A 21,345-nucleotide genomic window follows, 5' to 3' on the forward strand; every position below is an offset into this window, starting at 1 on the left:
CTCTGCTTTTCATGCTAGAACAATCATTTGCTGCTTACTAAACTGAATTAACAAAGCTAGTAAAAAATGTTTAATGAGCAATTAGAAAAAAAAACTTCTGGAATTTGCTTTCACATCTCTATTAATGAGAAAGCTGTTCAAGTTAAGATACCTTAATGTTAATATACCGAAATGTTAACAGTCCTAAGTTGCAAAGCGACACTGATTGGCCGTCATATTCCCCCCCACTCTAACAATAACTGACTGAACGAATCTAACAAATGTCAATACACCACAACTTCTGACAGAACAACTCAAACATTACCATATTTCACTGGGGTCTTCAGAGTTCTTTTTCTTTAGGTCAAGTTTGTCAGGCTGTACTGTAATGCTTTTTGTAATGCTTATGACAGGTCGAGATCTTTATTTGGGGGAAAAAAAAAAACAAGGAATGAAAAGAAAGGGTAAAATAAGGAAGAGTTTCAGTTAGAATTAATGCAACAGTTCATATGAATCCAGATGTCTCTATGCCTGCACTGATTTACAGCAAAGACACCCCAAGAAACATGGGATTTGGCTTTCATAATAGTAAGAAACAAAACAATTTAAAGCTAAGCTAAGCAAGTCAGAATAAGTGACTACAACAGTGAGTAGGAAATGCCTAATGAGGGAGCAGGGTACATTAATGCAATGTTATGGTTGTTATTTTATACACACAGGAAATTCAAAGCGATGATTCCCATACCAGTGGTAATTCAGCCCTTGTGAGCAACTGTAGGTACTACAGTTCATTCAGATTAATGTCCAAAACAGCTTTAATGTGGAGCCTGGATGGCTACGGGAAACAATGCTTTTATATCCTGATTCCTCTGCATGCAGACTGCAATCATGATTCAGCCTTGCAACTTTTCCTTTCTTTCCCTTTTTGGATGGGGGATAAGAAAAGGCAGCTGTTTAAACCAGAGTCCAAACAAGCCACCTCACCCTTTTCATCACATTTAACTTTGCTGTTCATAAGCATAAAAGTTCAGTTCTCACTTCTACAAGTTGTTTTTTTTTGGTAATGCCCTTATAATTAATGCTTCTTTTGACTAAGTAGAGCATTTAATAATCTACTGAGCGTCTATTCCAGCTAGTTTATTCCCTTCCACAAGCAATGTGCTTTTGTTACACACTGTTTCAGTGTATTTAAAGGCATTCCAATTACACACACAGATTCCATACACGTTAGAGACAGAATCATCAAAAGATTGTAGGAAAGGCAATTCTCCCTGAAGGGCAGACTTCTTTTCACCACCAAAATTAGGATAACCAGTTTGGCAGTTCCATCCCTCCCTTTTGGAGACCTAATAATCACCACCAAAGCCTCAAACTTCATACAGGATTCACTGCTCTGAGGAAGAGAGTCCTCTTCCTGCTCATTACTAGTGAATTCAGCTTAACAGTAACATTAAAAGAAAAACTGGTCTGTAAAAGACCATAAGGTCATCCTAGTACATCCTTAATTAAGGCCTGTGCTAGAGAAATCAAACAGGATCCTGGCTGCAGTGCTTCTTCAGTGCTGTTTCGTAGACCCCATCACAGCCTCAGCACTTTTATGTCTCAGCTATGGAAGTGAGGTTTTCCTTTATTTTGTTCTATCTTAAATAAAGTAGGATTACTGTTATATAACAGCAGCAATGCACATCAGCATCCCACAGCAATTGCACACACTCACCCTCTTAGCCTGCACTAATCGGAAGGTAGCTTCTCAATAAGGAACAGGGAATAAAGTAACAAATCAATTCATGGATATTTTTTCTCAGAATTTCCAACTTCTAACAGCAAAAATACACTCCAGGCCAAACATCTATTTTGTTATTTCTAAGCAGTTTGTTTTTAGAAAACTGAAAATCTTGGTATAATTACAGTCCTGTAACGTAATACCTGAACACAGATACAGAATCTGAAAGGGAACCAACAGCAATATCAGGGTAGGAATTTTTATCCAGGTCCATGTTTCCAGCAATAGAGTAACCAAAGAAATTGGTGCCTGTTTTTTCACCATCAAGAATCTAAAGAGCAAACAGATTGAGGGAATTCAGACACTGAAAGCTATAAAAGTGAAATACTTAAGTGATAATTACCTTATGGAACAAAAAAGAAAACTTGTATCTTCAGATAAATAACACTGAATATGATGTCCTTTGTATAGAAATTTTGCCCATCCATTCTTCACTTGTAATATTTAGGCAGTTTAGGCACTTGAAACTTAAAAACATACTCTAGAAAATATTCTAACAGTATTCTAGAAAGTATAATTAAATTCCCTTCTCACCTTGCTAACTGAACATAATGGTCCTCAAGGAAAGAAAAAAAAAGGCACAAACAATTGTTTGTGAAAAAAGGAAAGGAGGAAGTCATGGAAGATAAAAATGAAGAAAACAATATCTCCAGAAGAAGAGAAAAAAAATAATATATATAGTTATTTCCAAAGCGAAAACTCTCCATTAATGCGAGCATTTTATCTGAATCAAGGGCAAGGAACAATTTCAGAAATCCCAGAATTTCTCAAAAAGAAAAACTTATGCATCTACTAATTCTTTCACTTCTCTTTGTATTATTGGTACCAATGGACTGTCCCTAGGGAGGAAAATGCACATTAAAAAATAAAGAACACCTAATTCCTTTGTCAGCATTACAATCTTTGAAGGTTCCTGTAAATAACTATGCATATCCACCGCCCAATTACAGTAACGGAAAGACAAAAGATAGAGAGCTCCATCATTCGCTTAATTTTGTGCAAGAGTAATTATATACAGTAGAAGTTAACATTACCTGTGCTGGTTTTGTATTTATTCCATTCTTGGATCCATGATAAATATATACTTTGCCAAAACCATCATATGGAGCCCCTACTGCAATATCTGTTGAAAATAAGTTGCAATATATAAATAATTCTTATTCTTTCTGCAGCTTTCAGTTGTGATAAAGACAACTGTTCAAAGTGTGGCATTAGCACAAAAATCATGCACGTTCCCCAGTTAGTCATTTTTCACTCACCTGGATATCCATCCTGATTAATGTCCCCAACATTTTCAACTGCAAGACCAAACATCGAGTCAGTGGTCCCATTTAAGCGAACAGGTTTTATTCCTTCCCATTTGCCTTGCTGGTTAATGTAGATGTACACAGCACCACCAATATCTCCACTTCTGTCAAAGTACTGTGGGGCTCCAACAACAATGTCTTGCCATCTTAAAGAAGGGGAAAAAAACCCCTTCAGTGCTTGTACTGAAGAACTCTAAAAAGAACTCATAGAGACTGCAGTCTCAAGGTCATCAATCAACCTGCTGCTGAACAGAGGTGATTAAAAAGTACTTTCAACTAGTCATGCAAAAACAGCTGGCAGAGGATCCACTAAGACTGCAAGCCAATTACATTCCCTACACCACATACAAGAAACTTCTTGGGTCTTCCTTTGGTATTATTTCTTCGTTTACACTAATCTCATGAATTTAAGTACAACTCATTTCTGTAGTTAAAAACATGGACTGTGTTCTGCGTGACTTTCTGACACACTCACCATTTCCTCCAGCAAAACATGTAAGATTGTTCTTTACACTTCAAATGTAAAAACCAAAGCAGAAATGAGTCAGTCTGCTATCCTATATAGGCAGCGTAAGTTAACCAAGGCCATACCCATCACTGTTGAGATCCACAACAGCCACATCATAACCAAAAGAAGAGGCCAGCCCTTCTCCTTCAAACATGTGCTCCAGCGTAAGTGCTCTCTGATTTTTCTCTTTTTTCAGTAAAACAACTGCTCCACTATGGTTGGCTCTTGGTGCACCAGACACAAAAGTCATCTCATCTTGGGAGACGATTCCTTTACCAGAGTCCAAAGAGAAACCTTTAACAGAGAAAGAAACAAACAACTTAGTGCTCATATTGTTAACAGGAAAACTAAATAACTCTACTATATTAAAGTGGCATATTGAATAGAAGTTTTCTAAAACACAGTATGATACACTGGCAATTCTATGTTTCTCTTTGAACTGGTGAATGCATGTTTATAAGTTTATACTCTTTCAATATATTCTGTTTAAGTTATCTCCCCCACAAAATGTACTATTTCATTGCTCACTCAGGTCTCCATTTTGCAGACAGTGAGTACAAGATAATTTTTTTTAAACATATTGGCTTAGAAAGGACTAAACATTACCACTTGAATATAGCTTGAGTATTTCACCTTCGACAAAATCATTATAAAACTTCTACATACAAGTCAATAAACTCTGTTACATGCAAGATGTACTGTCCATGCTTAATATTCTACATTAAATGATGTAATACAGTATTTGAGAATCACTTTATCCAGTAGTGGCAAAATTGGCAATTTTAATTTAATGCAGCTCTAAAGGACACATCTGAATAAATTTAGTCTCAAGTATCTTTATAAAAGTTAATAAGATTTAAAAGTACATTTAAAATGGAACAAAAACAATATAATGCATATACTGACATAGCCAATAAAGCTCAAAATAAGATGATGCACACTGCAAGGAAGAAAATAGCAGCCAGCAGATAGTAATCTCCCTTTTCAAACACTTCACCACTACTATTGAAATTCTCAATTACAGCAATTCACAATGAGACAGTTTCAAAAAAATCAGGAAGAGGAGTCCACTTTGTGGGAGAAATGAGAGGGTTTGGAGAAATGCATCACAAATCAGTGCTTCTCTGAAGCCAGCTTATTTTACAAGTTACTCTTTGTCTGAATCCCTGCTGTCACATGCTTTTACTTGCAATGTATTTGTAATGAGAATGGAAAGGAGAATATCATGTTAAAGGTCTGAAGATTGTGTGACCAGATGCTGCCACCTCAGGTGGTCACAAACCTAAGTAGCTATTCATCATTACATCCACTGATTTGTCCACCTGTATGCTGGGAGGCAACGTTTTGTACACAAACTGATCTGGATGAGTATCAGATACTGCTGTCAAAAATAGAAGACCTGTAAACATATGAGTGAAAGATTGAAAAGACAAAATAGTTGAGCACAGCAGCTATAACGACATATATTTACTGTCTAAATATAGGGAACGGCTATGCTAGGGAATGCTGGCCTTGCCTTCAAGTAGTTTTGATTATGACAAATCAAAGCAGCATTTATAGTTAGATAAATGCAACATTGCATTTATTATGAAATTGCAAAAGTTCAGTTTAGTAAGACACACAGAGTAAACTGTTTACAGCAAAAGACACCACTAGTGCTACTCTTCCACATAAAAAGCCTATCAGCTTGCCTTCCTGAAATAAGCTCTTAGAATTTTTTACACCCAGTAACCACTACTCACATTTAGCTCAAGATTATTTCTTCTAATAGACATGCAGCTCTAAGTTGGCTCTTTACTCAGCTTGCTTTCATATTAACATCTTTCCTATTTGTTCAACTTCTCATTACTAACACAGAAATTCCAGCTATGAGTTACCAAAATTGTATCTGCTGTCAAAGCCAAAAGCACTAGATTAGTATAGCAGGCATTCTAAAAAATGGAGAGTAACCTACTCTCTTTACCAATTTATCTCACGAATGTACAGGAATATTCATTACCCTAAAGACATAGTTTTGCTTTTGTTTGCACAAAGCTCAAGACTCTCCTCTGCAACATGTACACACACACAAACACTTAAAACATAAACATACTCACGTTACAGCCTGAAAAAGGCCACCATGGTTTTAAAGTCTTCAATTTGTTCGTTTGTTTGTTTTTTAAAAAAGCACTCAGGCCAGAAAATTACATTCAGGAACTCAAATGTTAGTGAACTTTTTGATACCACATAGCAGTGACCTTGTGACTAAGGATTACAGATCTAAATACGGTACTTACCATTAGAAAGTGATTATAATCACTCCCTGACAATGTGTAGGTCTTCATTATCACTCTTAAATATCTTATTCCTTTAGCAGCACTTCCAGCTACCTCAGCAGGTACCAAATTACACATAAAAGTGGAGGAAGATGAGCATTATCCCAAACAATTCACATTTCACGGGGTCCTCACGTGAACAGCTTTCTCCTCCCATTCCTCCCATTATTGCATCAGACCAGATCACAAATGTTTAAGAAGCCTAAAGAGATTTACCATATATACTTTGTCCTACCTAAATAACTGTTAGCTGGAACAGGAACTAGATTCTTATCTTGGCGGCTCTCATCACCAACTTCGTAAGGCCCATCATCAAAGATACCCAGATCATAAAATGTTTGATTCTTTTGCTCTGCACGAACCACCCCTGAAGAAGTGAAATGATAAAATAAAAGCAAATGAATGATAAGGGAGAAAAATGATAAATGGTTCCCAGCTAGTACTAATTACCATGAATGAGACAGCGACTGCCATTTAAATGGGACAAACATAGACTAGCACATCGGCCTTTCAACAGGCCAAGAATTTCTAAGCTCAACCTGTGTGACAGAGCTTCTTGCTATTCCATGGAGATGTCATGCAGTGATCTGGAAAACATGAGATACTAAGAGAATTCTCAACAAAAATATGAGACTGACTTGGTCATGGACCACCCTCATCCCACTGTGCTTAATTTGACTAAGTCTCTCTTAAAAGGGAGGTAAGTACACATGAACACAACAAAATAAAACAAAAAATAGTGTTCAACTGTGGCAAACACTGGGAATATATTTAGAAAATATGTATTTATTGCTTATACTGATAATATTTATTGTTCAATAAAATATGTGCTTCCCTTTTATTGACAAGAACATTTACCATTTTGCCAAGTACATACATGTTTTTCCATGGCATAAAAGAGTACTTATGGCTGGTAGTGAAGAGCACTTCTCTGCAGTTAAGGTAAAGCTCTAAACTGAGTAGTTGGTCAGACTGTGTTGACAGGAACAGATATGTGGAAGATTAAACCTTCACACAAGTACTCCTTGTGTCAGAGCTTAACTCAAGGACTTGGCATGGTTCATGCAGCAGGCACAGGTGTACAAGGGGAGAAATTTTAATGACTTAAGGATCAGCGTTCTAAAGGAGGGAAGCACTTACAGCTGTTGGTGTAACTATGTGCAAGGGGAAAAGAGACTAAGAAAAAAGACAGGGCTAGCCTCTTAGATGTTTCTCAGTATAAATGTATGAAGAAAAATCTTAAGTACTAAGAAGGAAGAATACTGCTGTACATACATGAGAAGTTCAATTATCCATTCGTAAGTAATCCTTTATAAATATTTAAAGCACCTTCAGTGAATATTTTTTAGAGAGGAGTGAAAATCAGGTAAAATCATAAGAACCCTGTAAGGTTTATTGCCCCTTCCCACCCATCAAAAAGGCAAGTAAGAACCTCGGAATGCACATTTGCAAAAAATCTACGAGGAAATGGGAAGGGGGTCAGTCTAGATTTAGCAGGAAGGAAGCTAGGTCATACCTTTCCAATTGTAAGTGCCTGGAGCGCCAAACACAATGTAATGATAGTCTCTAGTAAAAGTAGCAGCAACACCTTGCTGACAGGAACCAAACTTCTCATGGCCTCTTAAGCGACCATCACAAAAACTCCATACTCCATTATCCATATCATCCTTAATAGTGAGATCCTGGCTCAGCACGTAGCACCTTCCAATGATATCCCGGGTTTCCTGCACTGTGTTTACATACTGCCTTTTCTCATAGCGATGTGCACATGTCTGCAAGATAGAAGACAGTAAGTAATTCTTTTTGTATGTTTGTATGCAAGTTATCAAAGAAGGCTGGTCTCAATAAGCCATACTTCATGCGAGCAAAGCTCTCCTTGTGGACACATTTGGGCGCTCTCTGCATTGCAGCATAGTTTCCTATGAGCATCTACAGGCCCAAGGCAGAGCAATTACCTTCCTGATCAGGGAAGGCAGCATAGTTAAATCCCTCTTCGCTTTGGGACTCAGGGGTTTTAGCCCTAAAGCTCTCACTGATACCTAATCCTTCTCTTTCAAAAACAGAGTAGACAATAACCCTATCTCTTGTTAAAAAAAAACAAACAAAAAAACAAAAACAAAAAAACCTAGCTGTTTCCCGCCCAGATGTAACAGTTAAATAATCAACATGCTTGTATAAGACACAAGGAGCTGGTTCAACTACCATCCCCCTTTTCCAAAGTCACCTCTTTCAGAAAAGTGCCACAGGCAGGAGGGTGAAAGCTTTTCCAGTGAGAGCAAGGGAAGAAAGATTGTTGTTCCTACTTCTTATGGTGGGTGTTTCATTTATGGGATAACCATCACTGGGATGGAGAAAAGCAGCATAAGCTACTACAAGTACAAGCTGTTCTTTAACCTAACTGTTAGACTTTTCACCTAGGAAGAGAATTCAAATACAAACGATGATGAGCCACCAGGATAAGTAGTAACCACCAAACCACTGTAAAAAGAGGTGGACCAATCAGTCCCCCTTGACAGCAGTGTTTTTTGCAGATTCAGAGGGAGGAAGTGCAAGACAAGCACAAGCAAGACAAGCTTCTCATCTGACAGAAAAATTCCCTCCTTGTGGCTCCTACTAAGGCTGAAACATTAAGCAGATACATAGCCAATACTCATTTAGGGCACTGCCCTACTCCAAGCCGTGCTAAGAAGTACTACGTGCTGCTCAACTGCGCTGTGATCTTCGGCCCATCTAAGAAGCACATAAGCTGCGTTACAGGCGAGATGATGCTAGCTGGGGAGGAATTAACTCTACAGGACTGGTTCCATCTACTTTTCCTCCCTTGGGTTCCGAGTCAGACTGGAGCAGCTAGTACTGTCCCTATAGCCATAAATAACCCAGAGTTGTACCCTGAAGTTGCTTTAGTCTTGTCTTTGAATAAGTGAGGTTAAGCTGCAAGAATATAATTTGATGGAGGAGCCTCACTGCACCCCCATTTTATGATATAGCTGGTGTCCTGCAGCACCGTGAGAGGTGAATTTGAGAAAGAGCTATGAAGCTACAAAAATAACATTATCTGCTGAATCTCAAAAGCTTTTTCTCTCAGTAGTGTATGAAAGAATACTTGCATCATCATTATTAGTACAAGCTCTCACTGCAGCACGCTCTCACTCCTAAGTCACAGCTGCAACATCCAGAGCTACACGAATACATAGGAGCAATTCAGCTGATGGCCCTCAGTAAAGTTAAGGTAAGGCCGATCATCCTAGGCAACAGGCTGATGAAAGAGGTCCTTTTTTAAACTTTATCAAACCATTTTTCCTTGTTTCTGTAGTAAGAGGTTTTTTTTAAAAAACAATGTATCATGAAAGAAGGAGTACACAACCTGAAAATAAATTGCCTGCTCCATATCCAAGATCCATCCTGTTGCCAAGATTACAAATAAGGGCTAACTCAGAGTTAGAAAAATAATTTAAAACATCTACAATCTCAAGAATTTTAGTATGCTAAGCAGACGTTTAAGTCCTTAATCCTAAGAAATTACAATAACACAGCAATGGAAATTACCTTTCAGGAAGCTGCACAGAAACACAGATCATTCAGAACATTTACAAAGAAGTTTTGGGTCTACAGCAAGCTAGACCTGTAGACTTACCACCACGTTTCCTCCTGGCCCCTGACTTTGGACAGTTACACCCATCCATTGGTCTTCTTTGCTCTCCATCTTTGGGTCAGCTGTAAAGCATCACAATGGAGATTCAAATAAAGCAGTTAACTTTTTTTTGTCTCTGTAAGAACTTTACAGTACATGAGATAGTCTACAGATGGCAGTGTCTGCACATTCTATCACATTCCAATGCAAGTAAGGTACGTACAAACCTAGAGAAGCAACTGTGTACAGTCAATGGAAGGGACTGCATCAGATCAGAAAAAATCAGACAACTGCATAATCTTAAACAAAAGCACTGAGGAACTTACTGTCTTCATCAAACACAACACGTGTGCAGCGTGTGTCTGAAGATGTGATGTCACAGCTGTACAGCCCTCCTGTTCTGTTGGCTTGTTGGGATGGAAAGGCCTTTTCCCGAGGAGCTCCAACCAGCAATCTATAGGGAAACAGAAATAACTTCAAGGGATCTGCAGAGGCAGTATTAGAAAAGAGGAAGGCAGCAGAGTCAGGAAATGCTTTCACCATGTTGTTAGAGGTTTGATGTGCAAACATTTGGGGGGGGATTTTCATCAGTCAATACAACTGCTTTCAGACTCTCTCTGCACTTGCACCACTCCTGTGCCATCACCCCCCATGAGTATTACCACAAAATAACCACAGACATATTTATTTGCTAAATGAGAGTTCTCAGTCAAAACAGTTTTTTCTTCAGGTATTTTTGAGTCGCACATATGCAAAGCACAGCCACCTCAACTTCCTAACTGAAACCAGCGTACAGTAACAGCACCACGGTTTGCAGAAGAAATAAGAAACAACAAATTCCGCTGAAGAAAACCAAGATTGAGAAAACTGTGTGTAGATGGGTACAATACAGTGGGTGCAACCTTCCTGTGCTTCCAGACACCAATCAGATAAATAAATAAATAAATCTGAAAGATCTGCTATTACATTATCGAAGAGAATAGAGTTTAAGGCTTCAGTTAGAGTTTTTCTGTTGAGACAAATTTTTCCACATGTTTTATAATGGCTGTGGAGCAAAGCAAGCCACTGTACCTCAGAAATGGGTTTTTTTGGTGTTTTTGTTTGTTTGTTTTTTCATTAAAAACATGACGTTTATTTCTATCTAACATACACCAGTCTGATCATTTAAGATCATACACATTTTTGTTATTAAGGAAACATTCACTCAATGTCAGTAAAGTAGTAAGACAAAATTGACGTCTCATAAGAAAACATATATTCAGAACAGAAAGTTACATGTGTATTGTGAAACAGTCATCTCTTCATCACTTCTACACACAAGAATTTTCAATAATTTGTGCTCCCAAAGGTAACCCCCTGAATGGTCAAACTTCAGGTAAAATATTTGCTTTTGACTGATACACATAAAAACAGGGCAGGCAGCTTGGGTGGGTTTTAGTTTACAGAACTTTTCATTTCCCTCTACATACGTCTGGCATCTTTTTCAAAGACTTTTTTTCCAGAAACACAGCTGTTGTCACAAGAGTCTTTAATCCAAACAACCATGCTTTTAGAAAGGCCACTAAGAGCGTCTTTCTCTAATTGTGGCAATAGTACTTAACTCTCATCTCTAACTCTTTTACAAAGCAGTGGCTTCTGAGCTGCTCCTAATGTAGGAATAGCTGCATTTTCCCCTCAGTTCTGTTATCCCCCTTGGAAAGAGACAACATAAAGTTTATTGTTGTTAACACTGGCAACCAGAAATTATAGAAAGCGTAGGCTCCAATTTCCTAACTCTCAGAAATTTTTGTTTCTACTTCTTCAAAACTTGGTCCAATTATACCCCATTATTGAAACACACTCCTACCAATTTTAAGCTAAAATTCTAGTCTCGGAGCAAATACATGAGTCTTGATGCTCTATTGGTTAGAATTAAATTATTGCTTTATATTAATTACCTCTTGGAGAGGGTCCCAGCAGCCACTGCACCTCGCTGCCATGCCCCTGGGAGAACAGCCCAGCCAACAAAAACTTCATCTCTTCAGTTGTGCTAAGTGCCACTTCAGCCTCAGAAAAGGCATCAAAGCATCTTACTGACTTCCCCAATGACAGATCAGACCTTCGGGTAACCATATGTGTAAAGTGTGCTTCACACAGCCACAGAACTCCAACCAGGGAGAAGGCAGTGGCAACTCTCTCTCTGGGGCCTCAGTGCTCAGCAAGCATTCCACAAGTCAGATAACAGCAAGAAGAAGGGCTGTTTCCTAACTCAATTTAGTCCAACAGACTTGTTGAATCCAAAGCAAAACACACCAGAATTAGCTTTTCATTTCAGCAAGCACCAGAGAATATTAAGCAGCAGGGTTCAGTTCTGAGGTCCTCTCTGCTCTCATCGGTGATTTGTGAGAAGTGCAGCAGTGGCTGTAACATCCCTCTTGGGGAATGAAAATGGCAGCGGGAACTAGGAGAAGTTCTGCTCACAGCCACCTGAACCCCCTTCAGTACTGTCCACAGAAGAACTCCCTGGCTGCTTCCAACAAGACAGCTGCAGTTCAGATGAGACAAGAGCATCAGAAACAGAAAATTTCCAAGCTCCTGCAAGTATTCCTCTCACTCTGTGGTAAATTCCTTTCCTCACTCACAGCCTGAAATTTTCTGAGGACAACATACAGTTTTCACAACATACTTCAAAGAAGAACAGTTGTCAGCAATTCATTGCAGTATCTCAGGAACAGACACTAACTTGAAAGATAAGTCTAAAGGAGGGAGAACACCTTTAACATTTTTGGCAGGAAACTCTTGTTCATTGTAGGAAGAAGCTTCCATTGTGTAAGCTACATTGTGATTTAAACAACTACAAAAATACTGTGGTCTGCACTGAGCTCAGACACTATGTCTTCATTCCTTGAATTCCTGTCTTTCCCACACTATCTTCTACCCCAAACAAGGCACCAGCCTTTGCCATCTTTTGCTTAAAAGTAACAGCAATACATTACTAGTGCCAGCACTGTGCTTTAACAGACTTGAGTAGAAATCACTGGAAGCGTTTCCTGGGTAACCAACCATTAGCCATTTCCACAAATAGGCAGAATAAAATAGTCAGTGGTGTACGTAATTTCCAATTTTGCAACCTTCATTGAGCACAAATGTCCACTTTAATGTTGCCTTTCTCAGTAACAATGGTGTCACTGCACACTTTGCACTTCACTGTGTTTTCAGAAGGACTCCATCAGCACGAGAGGAGCAAAGCTGGGAAGCGATGAAGCTAAATACTGTACAACTTCTCCCACTCCTGGCTAGACAGAGAGATTTCCCAAATCCTTTCCTCCTGCACTCTGCCTCAAAGCATTCCATTCCACTGATGAAGAAATGAAACTAACAACCGCCGACTGATTAAACTTTTACTCCCAAGTCCCCAGTCACAGTACCCATACGCACACCATGTGTCCAGCAGCTCCCAGTAGGGACAGCTGATCTCCATGCGGACATCTGCCCAGAGCATTCCACAACAATGGACCCTCAGCCACCTGTGCAGCTTTGTCTGCCTGCACTACCTGGTTCAGAGACCCCACACCACCTCTTCAGCTTTGCTCTACTCTCAAGGTAGAAACAGCAGGCGTGAAGCCACTCTAGGAGAGCATGGCATCACCAGGGGCACTGCTTCTACCCTCCCTCAACAAACTGTGGTCATGGAGAACTTCCTCATTAGGGGACAAGTGTGTCAAGTATCCAAACTTTAGGATAGGAACATCAAACAATAAGGCATCTCAACATAAGTGATGTTGGTTAATGGGATAGACGGTACTTAATCCTAAGCAGTACCACCTCTGCTGTGCAAGGATCTGGCTTCTAGCAAAGGCCATATGGAAGCAAAAAGAGAAAACAATTATTCTTTAGATCCCATCATCATGTAATGTTCAGCCATACCTCAGGAAGCAAAGCCTCAATAAGCTTGGCAGTTGTTTGGGAGAATGGACGTGTTCTTAATAGGAACTTCTTCACTTTTCTCAGCTTGTATTGCTGTGACATATAAAGTCCCTTTGGTCACCTTAGAACAGCTGCTCTGGTCATGTCCCTTCCTCTCTCCTACCCACTCCCAGCATGCTGGGCTTGGGGTTTGGAAAGTCTTCATGCTGTGCCAGCACTGCTTATCCATGGACAAACACTGGGGAGGTACCAAGGCTGTTCCAGCTACAAGTGCAGAGCACAGCACAGTATAGGCTGCTGTGGGTGAACTCCATCCCAGCCAGAGCCAGCACAAGGACAGCAACGCCACAGACATCCAAGCACAGAGCCCTTCCTACTCAGGCAGTAATGGGAATTGGAGCTCAACCAAGGGAATGGGCTTCTGAAAAAGCAGCCGCTCCCAGAAAAACGCAGCCAGAAACGATGTCAGTGGGGAAATTGTTCACAGTGCTTTTTGGAGATACCCACTGTTTCCAGGCTGTTATGAACAGCTATTTTAAGTGACAGATGATTCTCCTAATCTGCTACTGCACTGCTACATTTTCCTACTACCATCGCAGAGCCATGGCCAAGTACACCATTAATCTCTGTTGCCTGGAGGCCTGGCATTTAGAGGAGTGTGATTTTCATTTTATTAGCTCAGCCTTTTTCAGGAAGCAGATTACGATAGGGGCTGGGAAAAGAAGCCAAAAGCAGCAAAAGGGCCAGAGCAAGCTACAAAGCAAAATGAACTACAAAGCTACCTGTTGTTCTGCAAAGGCCACTAATTATTGACTTTCTGAAAGTCGCGTGGAAAAGCAAACACTTTCCAATGTTTTCCCCTCACAGCCAAGAGCTCAGTCTGTATGGATTTAAAACAGGTTTTACAGACCTCATTTTCACTGGCAGAAAGCATTTTTCCAAAGTCCTATTTCAAAACACAGCTTTCCATTTTGCCCAGCATTCTCTTGCTGTAACTAGGAGTTGCACTGCTTAGTGGTTGTTTTTTTGTTGTTGTTGTTTTTTGTTTTTTTTAACAGTCAAACAGCACATGAAAACTGTGTATTCAGTAGTTTTAATTTCTTACAAACTGTACATCTCCCCCAGATTTAAAAGAAAGAGCACTGGCTCAGGAATAGACCTGAGAATGAAGTGATACCATAAAACATTTACTAGACTGTGTTATAATTAAACTGTGATAAAATTATTAAAGACACAGCGTTAAAGGGATTTTCAATCAGATTTTCTCTCACAGTGGCAGTCTTTGTTACTGCATAAAATCCTCTTACAGTAACAAGAGGTTTAACTCAAAAAGTGACAAATAACGTGTGCTCAAAGAAACAAGCTCAGGAGCCGAGGCCATGGCACCCTGCTCTCAGCCACCCTGTTGGACTTCACTGGAAATCCATGCCAACCCTGCTGCCATCAGCCACTTCATCTGTGGGCAGCTGTGAGGCGCTGAGCTGTGGCACCAGCAGGACCAGCTGGGGATGTGGCTGCAAGCAGTCCCAGCCAAATGCAAGCACAAAAAGAGTTAATTTCCCATCCCAGCTGGCTGCTGCTGTTCCAAACACTTTTGCCTTCCCCACACTGGACATGCTCGCTCTACAGGCTCCAGTGACCGACAGGTAAGTAATTGCTGTCTTCTGTAACAAACAATTTCAGAATACAGATTTAAATGTCATCTATCTTACTTGCAGAGCAATGCATGCCAGCTCCATTTGGACTCATAAAAAATGAAGGGAATCTAGCTCCATGTTTTAGACAACAAACACTGAATTAATCAAAGTACAGAAGCAGCTGCTCAGAGTTCTTTTTCCAAGGAGCACCTTGGCAGAGCAGCACTGCAGCCTTTGCGTGAAGGACTAACAACCAGAACAGGCACACACTGTTCATGAGCATGCCAAAGCCATTATAAAAAAACCCGCAGGAGTTTTAATAAGGTTGAGATGTCATTCTTCTATTTCTTTCACTGGGTGAAGTAAATCATTTTCATATGAGACTAAGAAAGAAGCTCAACACAAAGGATAGACACCTTGTCACCCCTACAGGAGCAGCCACCCCTGTACTAACCAGAGCCATCTCCTGCAGCAGATGCCCAACTGCTCTGAGACACTCGCTGCTCCCCCTCCTCCTGAGCCACCACCTTCTCCTATTCCCTCTTAACTACAGGGAGGGACAAGGCAGGACAAGACCCTCGCATGGGACACACAGCACAAGCTCCCCCCATTCTGATGACACACAGCAGCTCATTCACATGAGCCCAGGACAGGAGGCTGCATGGAGCCATCCCTGTGGCCAGAGCATGGTCAGTCACTAGCACACTAACACACAGCTTTGAAATCACTCCTTCAGTCTCAGAACCATCATAGCCCTGTGTTAAACAAGTGCAACAGCGTCAATGGTTTTGCAGGGCTTTTCTTCAAGCCAAGAACTTGATCACAAAAGCAGATGCAGCCTTAGGTACATGTACTGACACATCCTTCCAACATTAACCAGAAGCACAGACTTTCGCAGCACTTTGAAGAATGTCACTCCAACAAGGTCATGTGTAGAACCAAGGAAATGCCCTAACAGTCAGAGGGGCTCTTACAGAGCCTTTTCTAATGGTACTCACAGTTATTGAAACAATGATCAAATACACAACAAACTTCTCCCTATACAGATCTGCAGAAGACATTACATTTTAATATAAGTAGGAACATACAAACTCTGAGAATTCCAACAAGCTTTCAAAAGCTGAGAACAAGATTTTCTGTTTGCAGTGTAGCTCACACCTGAGCCATGCCAAGAAACCCCCCTGCATTCTCTGCAGCTTGGCACACATCCCAGCAGGCACACGCCCCATTTTACAGCCTCCTCTCATACTTTTTTTTTTTCATCTCCCATCACTCCCTATATTCTCACCAGTGCAAAATCTGGAATTATTTCTATCAGGAACCTTTAGCACTCTGTTTTCCTGCAGGCAGCAAGTAGTGCAACAAGTACTTCAGCTGGGACTCGGACTGGATCTGACTTGGCATCAAAAACACATTCTTACGGGATGTGGGGCTAACTAAAAAACCAACTCTTTAGCTACGTTCAGGAGATATCCCATATAGTTCCTAAACATTTCTCTAGCAGAAAAAACAAGCTGAATGAAACATTTACAGGTCTTACACACATTGTCAGTATCTGCTACAGCAGTAGGCTGTGTATGAAATAAGGAAAACATAGTATTGTAGCATCTCAGCCAAGAAAACAATGTGTTTCTCACTTAAGACTCGCTTCACACTAAGCAATCATGTCTGAGCCGTGTTCTGTTCTCAGACACACTGCTGGATACAGCCAAGAGCAGCATATCGAACCGCCGTGCGGTTTCAGCAGCACCAGTGGCAGGCTGACCAGTCTTTGTGATTCCCTTACACACACCATATGAAAAGAGCTACGAGAACAGAGGGACCCAGATAAATCAATCACACATAGGAGGCACATGCTTGCTATCAGCAACAGCTGGCTGCCACCTCCAAGCACTTCCAGGACAAATATTCCTTTCCCTCAGACCTTTGACCCATGCATGTACTGCTGACCAAACAACCTCTGGTGTTACAGGCATGAGTTGTTGCCAGAACATTTTCAATCTTGTTCTACTTTATATGTTAGAGATGTATTTTATAGGGCTACTTATAAGGAGGGTATCAATGCCAGCCAAATTAGGCAGAAGTTAAATGCATTTACCTCCATCTGAAAAATCTCCTTGGCCATCTTCACTAAAAAGGAACTGCTGTCAGAAATTCTGCCATTCCTATGGACACCATCAGCGTAAGTTGCTCGTTTCACTCAACAAAATGCTGATGGTTCCTATTTGCTGTTCCTTGCATCTCCAGGATCCCCAAAGATCTCTGAAAGGGAAAAACAAACGTGAAGAACACAGCTGAACAGCAACCTATGAACTCAACAGCTGACAGCGAAATCCATACATGTGACCCTGGAGAGGCCTTAGCCTGTTTTGATGCTGCAGAGCACGTTCAGACAGGGAGCATCCCATGAGTGCCTCACTGCTATCCATAACCCTGGGCAACTTCTCCCTTCCCAATGCAGACATAACATCCGCACACACACTATTACTGCTGCTTAAAGGAAATCAGTATTAGGAAATGACATATTTTTAGATGCAGTTCTGAATCAGGAAACGAGAAAAACAGCCAATGCTCCAGCAAAGCCAAAGCTGGCCAGTCCATACAAGCAAACATTCTTCCCACCCTCAAAAAAAAAAAATCACAAAAAATTCTAAATGAACCAGTACTTCATACTTTCTACTGTCATTTCAAAGCCATAAAAATTTCATCTCACTTCACAGAGGAATATACCTGGACTGCTCTTTAAACTAAAACAAGGTAGCTACAGTTCTCTTTTTTCCAAGCAGTAGTTCCTGAATTCACAAAATAGTCTAAAACACATCATGCTCTCTACCTCAGAACCAAGGGAAGTCCATCTCAGTAAGGATAAGTTTGATGCTAATATCAAAAAGGGAGCTTTATTAGCTGTGGCTCTGTCCACTTCTTTTTAAAATACTGAATGATTCACTCAAAAATGAATGAGAAATTTTCTTCCCTACATTCAAGTTTGCTTCTCTAGGTTATACTCTCCTGATATTACTTTCAAAGCAGCATCTTGCTTTTACATATCTCAATCAACAATATTAATAAATGAATTATTCAGTGCTTCCAGACCATTCTGTATATCAGTTCCTTCAGACATTCCTTTTACTGTAACCTACCCTGTTTTATACCAGGATGAGATGCTGATTTTCTAGGGAACATTTCCTAGTACAAATCACTTATTCAATAACATGGATTTTTGCTTGTTTTAAATAGCTGTTTGCCTGACAGCCTCATCTCAATTGCGTCCTTTCTGCAGAGCATGTCCCCAAGACATGTCATTCTTACAGTTATGGCTGGACTGAGCCAACCATCCTGGGCAAACTCTGAAGAGTCAAACACTGATTATGAACAGAAACTCTTCAAAACAAATAAGGTATCTTCTATGAAAATGTAGGAGCTTACATTCCTCACAAAACTGACAGCTGCTCTGGTACGTAGGGAGAAGGTTTGGGGTAGAGTTTCACACAACAGAATGGCCATTCTGACTGCTGACAATTTGCTGCTGCAATATGTCAGGCAACCCAATAAACCAATATGGGAAATGTTCTCTTTTATTGTGTAGATAATCCAGACAGCAACAAACTAGACTGGTGAAACCACTCTTTTCTGCTTGTTATCCTTCAAGAAAAAACATTTATGAGAAGCCAAGTTAACTGTCTCACTTCTGCACAAGTTTATCTTTGTTATTTGTAAATTAACATCAGCAGCATTAGTAACCTGTACCACACAGAAAACAGCTTATTTCAGCTAGCACCATAACAGAGATTTTCTCCTCCTATTTTTAAAGTTATAGAGGAAGAAACAATAAATAACACTTTAATTAAATCTATATTTTTTATGAAAGAGCCAATATAACTGCAGCATATTTAGTGAAGGGTAAACTCAACCGTAAAGAGTCTCCCAGGAAGCTTACATATTAAAAACTGTTACATTTAAATGCTTTATTTGATAGTTCCATTACAAAGACCTACATAAGCCTTGTACTGTTACAGACCAGCTCCATCAAATAGCCCAGGTACAGACTGACATGGTTGGCCAATACTTCCAAAGAGGTGACAAGCACAGAGTATTCATTACCTCCTGCCAAGATGCAAGATGTGTGTCTGGTGGACCACAACAAAAAAGGCATGAATTAGGACTACGGATGTGAATTAGTTCTAACAGCAGACAATGCAGTTACAATGCACTCACACCTGGGTGAAGATAGCCCTGATCTGATGGAAGGGCTGCCCTATGGCTCATCCTTAAAGCATATGCCAGCGTAAGGAGTCCTCCTCACCATCAAGGTAGGCAGTACAAGAGTGAAACTGCTGCAGAGCCTGTCGCACAGCTCCTGACAGTGACTCTGGTGGGGCTATCTCTCTGCCTGGCACTACTGGTACACACACATCTGCACTGCTCTCCAGGTTGGGAAATTTGGAAAATGAAAGCAGAAACCAAAGGAAACCACGCTCCCAAATAAAAATGCTAAATTGTAAGATTCCAGTTAACAGATAGTTTAACTATACAGGGCTCCTCTCCCTGTTGAGAAAAGACCTGGGAAGCCTGTCCCAACCCTGGTGCTTGGAAACACAGCAGCACACAAATGCAAGCCTTGTGTCATGCACGTTGCATTCTTCAAGCTTGAATGGCACATTCTCCCTGCATCTTGGCCATAACAGTCTCCTTTGTCTTCCATCCTTCTGTGGCAGGTGGGGTTACATTTTAGGTCTGAAGAACACCCTGAACCTTCCAGTGCTGCTCAGCCAGTAGGAGCAGGCCAGCCGCTGGCCCCAAGCAGCTGTCTGCCAGCTGAAGATCTCAGGGTGCCCGCAGTAGGAGGCAGGCGTGCACCAGGCAGGCAGTATGGCCAGACAGCCCACCCCTGGCTGCAGCCTTGGTCACGAGGAGGGGCTGCAGAAAAACGCTGCCCAGCTCCCTCCTGCCTCAGGCTACTGGCACAAGTACTCACTGCTGCCCATCTGACACTATTTCCAAATGGGAGCGAATGTCAAAAAGGGGTACAAAAATGACTTCTCATCCTAAACATCTCCCAGTATTTTTAACAATATGACATAGTTCCATTCGTGACAGAATATTTCATGGATGGTTTCACTGAAGACTGTCAGTCAGACATGCACACACAGGTATGTCTACTTTGCCCATCTCTGTGCTTCTATCAGCTGGCTTGAGAAGCACAGCCGGCACAGCAGTGGGGTCTCCCAGCTGGGAGCCACCCAGCACTCCCCTGCCCAGCTCCAGGACTAACTTCAGCAGCACTCCCTCAGCCTCTCTGCCCAAGAACAAAACAACTTGTCAAGGGCAATGCTATTCCTTTGCCCCTAGCTCCCATGTTGTGCAGCTCATTAGTTTCCACTCTGTTTAGCGAAGTGAAAAACCCTCTCCTCCTTCCTGAGACCAAGGCCTGCCCTCGTCCTGTGCTGCTTTGTTCCCATTTCACCAGCCTGACCCTGTTGGTTTCAGAGGATGCAAGTTTAGCTTTCTGATCCTGTTCTTCTTGTTCCTGAGATGTGTCAGATACTTCGGCAGACTACAGCAGCAACAGAGCCCTCTGGGCCAGCATATATTGTGTCTGTCAGGGTTGATTCATAACATGGTATTATTTAATAAGAACTACCTGGTATATATTCAATCCTTTGAGAAAGAATAAATACAACAGACTTGGACGAGAAGAACTTAAAGCAATTTCGGGTAACTTAGCCATTACTTCTATTTTAATATCCTTCCAAGGGCTTGACAGGGCTGCATTTGACACAAAACACTCTTCTCTTTCCAAATCCACAGTCTAAGGAGAGAGAGATTTGTGCCTCCTCAAATACCATTCACATTTATGGAGACATGCAAAAACAAGAAAGCATAAGCCAAACCACTTCTAAGCCTGCATAACCTATATCCCACGCATTTTAATGCCCAAGCCAAAGAGATGATACCTCTTATGTCACAAACTGATACACTGATCAGGCTCAGCACAGGCATAAACCTCAAGCTAGGAGCTGCATCAGATATGTTCACCTAGCAGTAAGAGCATAACAACATAAGGGCCTTTCATTGAAGCTGACAAGGTAGGTGGTTCCTCAAAGCTGCAGTCTGAACTGAACCACCTATCATCAGTACAGATCAAAGCTCTGTGATACAGTCCTCACTCATGGAAGGCTTCTGCTAGTGCAGCAACGAATTACCATTTTACTAATGCTTAATAACATCGTAAGTGTAAGATTCTTGAGCACTTCCAGGTGATCATAAAAAAAAAAAAAA

At 40.8% G+C, this 21,345-nt stretch overlaps 1 protein-coding gene across 2 annotated transcripts in view; it reads right to left on the reverse strand.

Annotated features, from left to right (window-relative positions):
- ITGA6 (integrin subunit alpha 6) overlaps positions 1 to 17,279 on the reverse strand; it is a 29,756-nt gene extending 12,477 nt beyond the window's left edge. The window contains exons 1-10 of one of the 2 annotated variants that reach the window (XM_010713747.3): positions 17,165 to 17,279; positions 9,850 to 9,977; positions 9,527 to 9,606; positions 7,409 to 7,664; positions 6,128 to 6,259; positions 3,661 to 3,871; positions 3,022 to 3,215; positions 2,797 to 2,885; positions 1,906 to 2,033; positions 305 to 400 (exon numbers count right to left, since the gene is read on the reverse strand). In XM_010713747.3, the coding sequence (XP_010712049.1) occupies positions 305 to 400; positions 1,906 to 2,033; positions 2,797 to 2,885; positions 3,022 to 3,215; positions 3,661 to 3,871; positions 6,128 to 6,259; positions 7,409 to 7,664; positions 9,527 to 9,595 (1,175 nt within the window). In that variant the 5' untranslated portion in view covers positions 9,596 to 9,606; positions 9,850 to 9,977; positions 17,165 to 17,279. The remainder of the gene's footprint in view (positions 1 to 304; positions 401 to 1,905; positions 2,034 to 2,796; positions 2,886 to 3,021; positions 3,216 to 3,660; positions 3,872 to 6,127; positions 6,260 to 7,408; positions 7,665 to 9,526; positions 9,607 to 9,849; positions 9,978 to 17,164) is intronic. The other variant, XM_010713748.3, reaches the window with a different exon arrangement.
- Between the last annotated feature and the right edge of the window lie 4,066 nt (positions 17,280 to 21,345).

This window comes from Meleagris gallopavo, chromosome 7 (genome assembly GCF_000146605.3).
Source record: "Meleagris gallopavo isolate NT-WF06-2002-E0010 breed Aviagen turkey brand Nicholas breeding stock chromosome 7, Turkey_5.1, whole genome shotgun sequence".
Taxonomy (NCBI): Eukaryota; Metazoa; Chordata; class Aves; order Galliformes; family Phasianidae; genus Meleagris; species Meleagris gallopavo.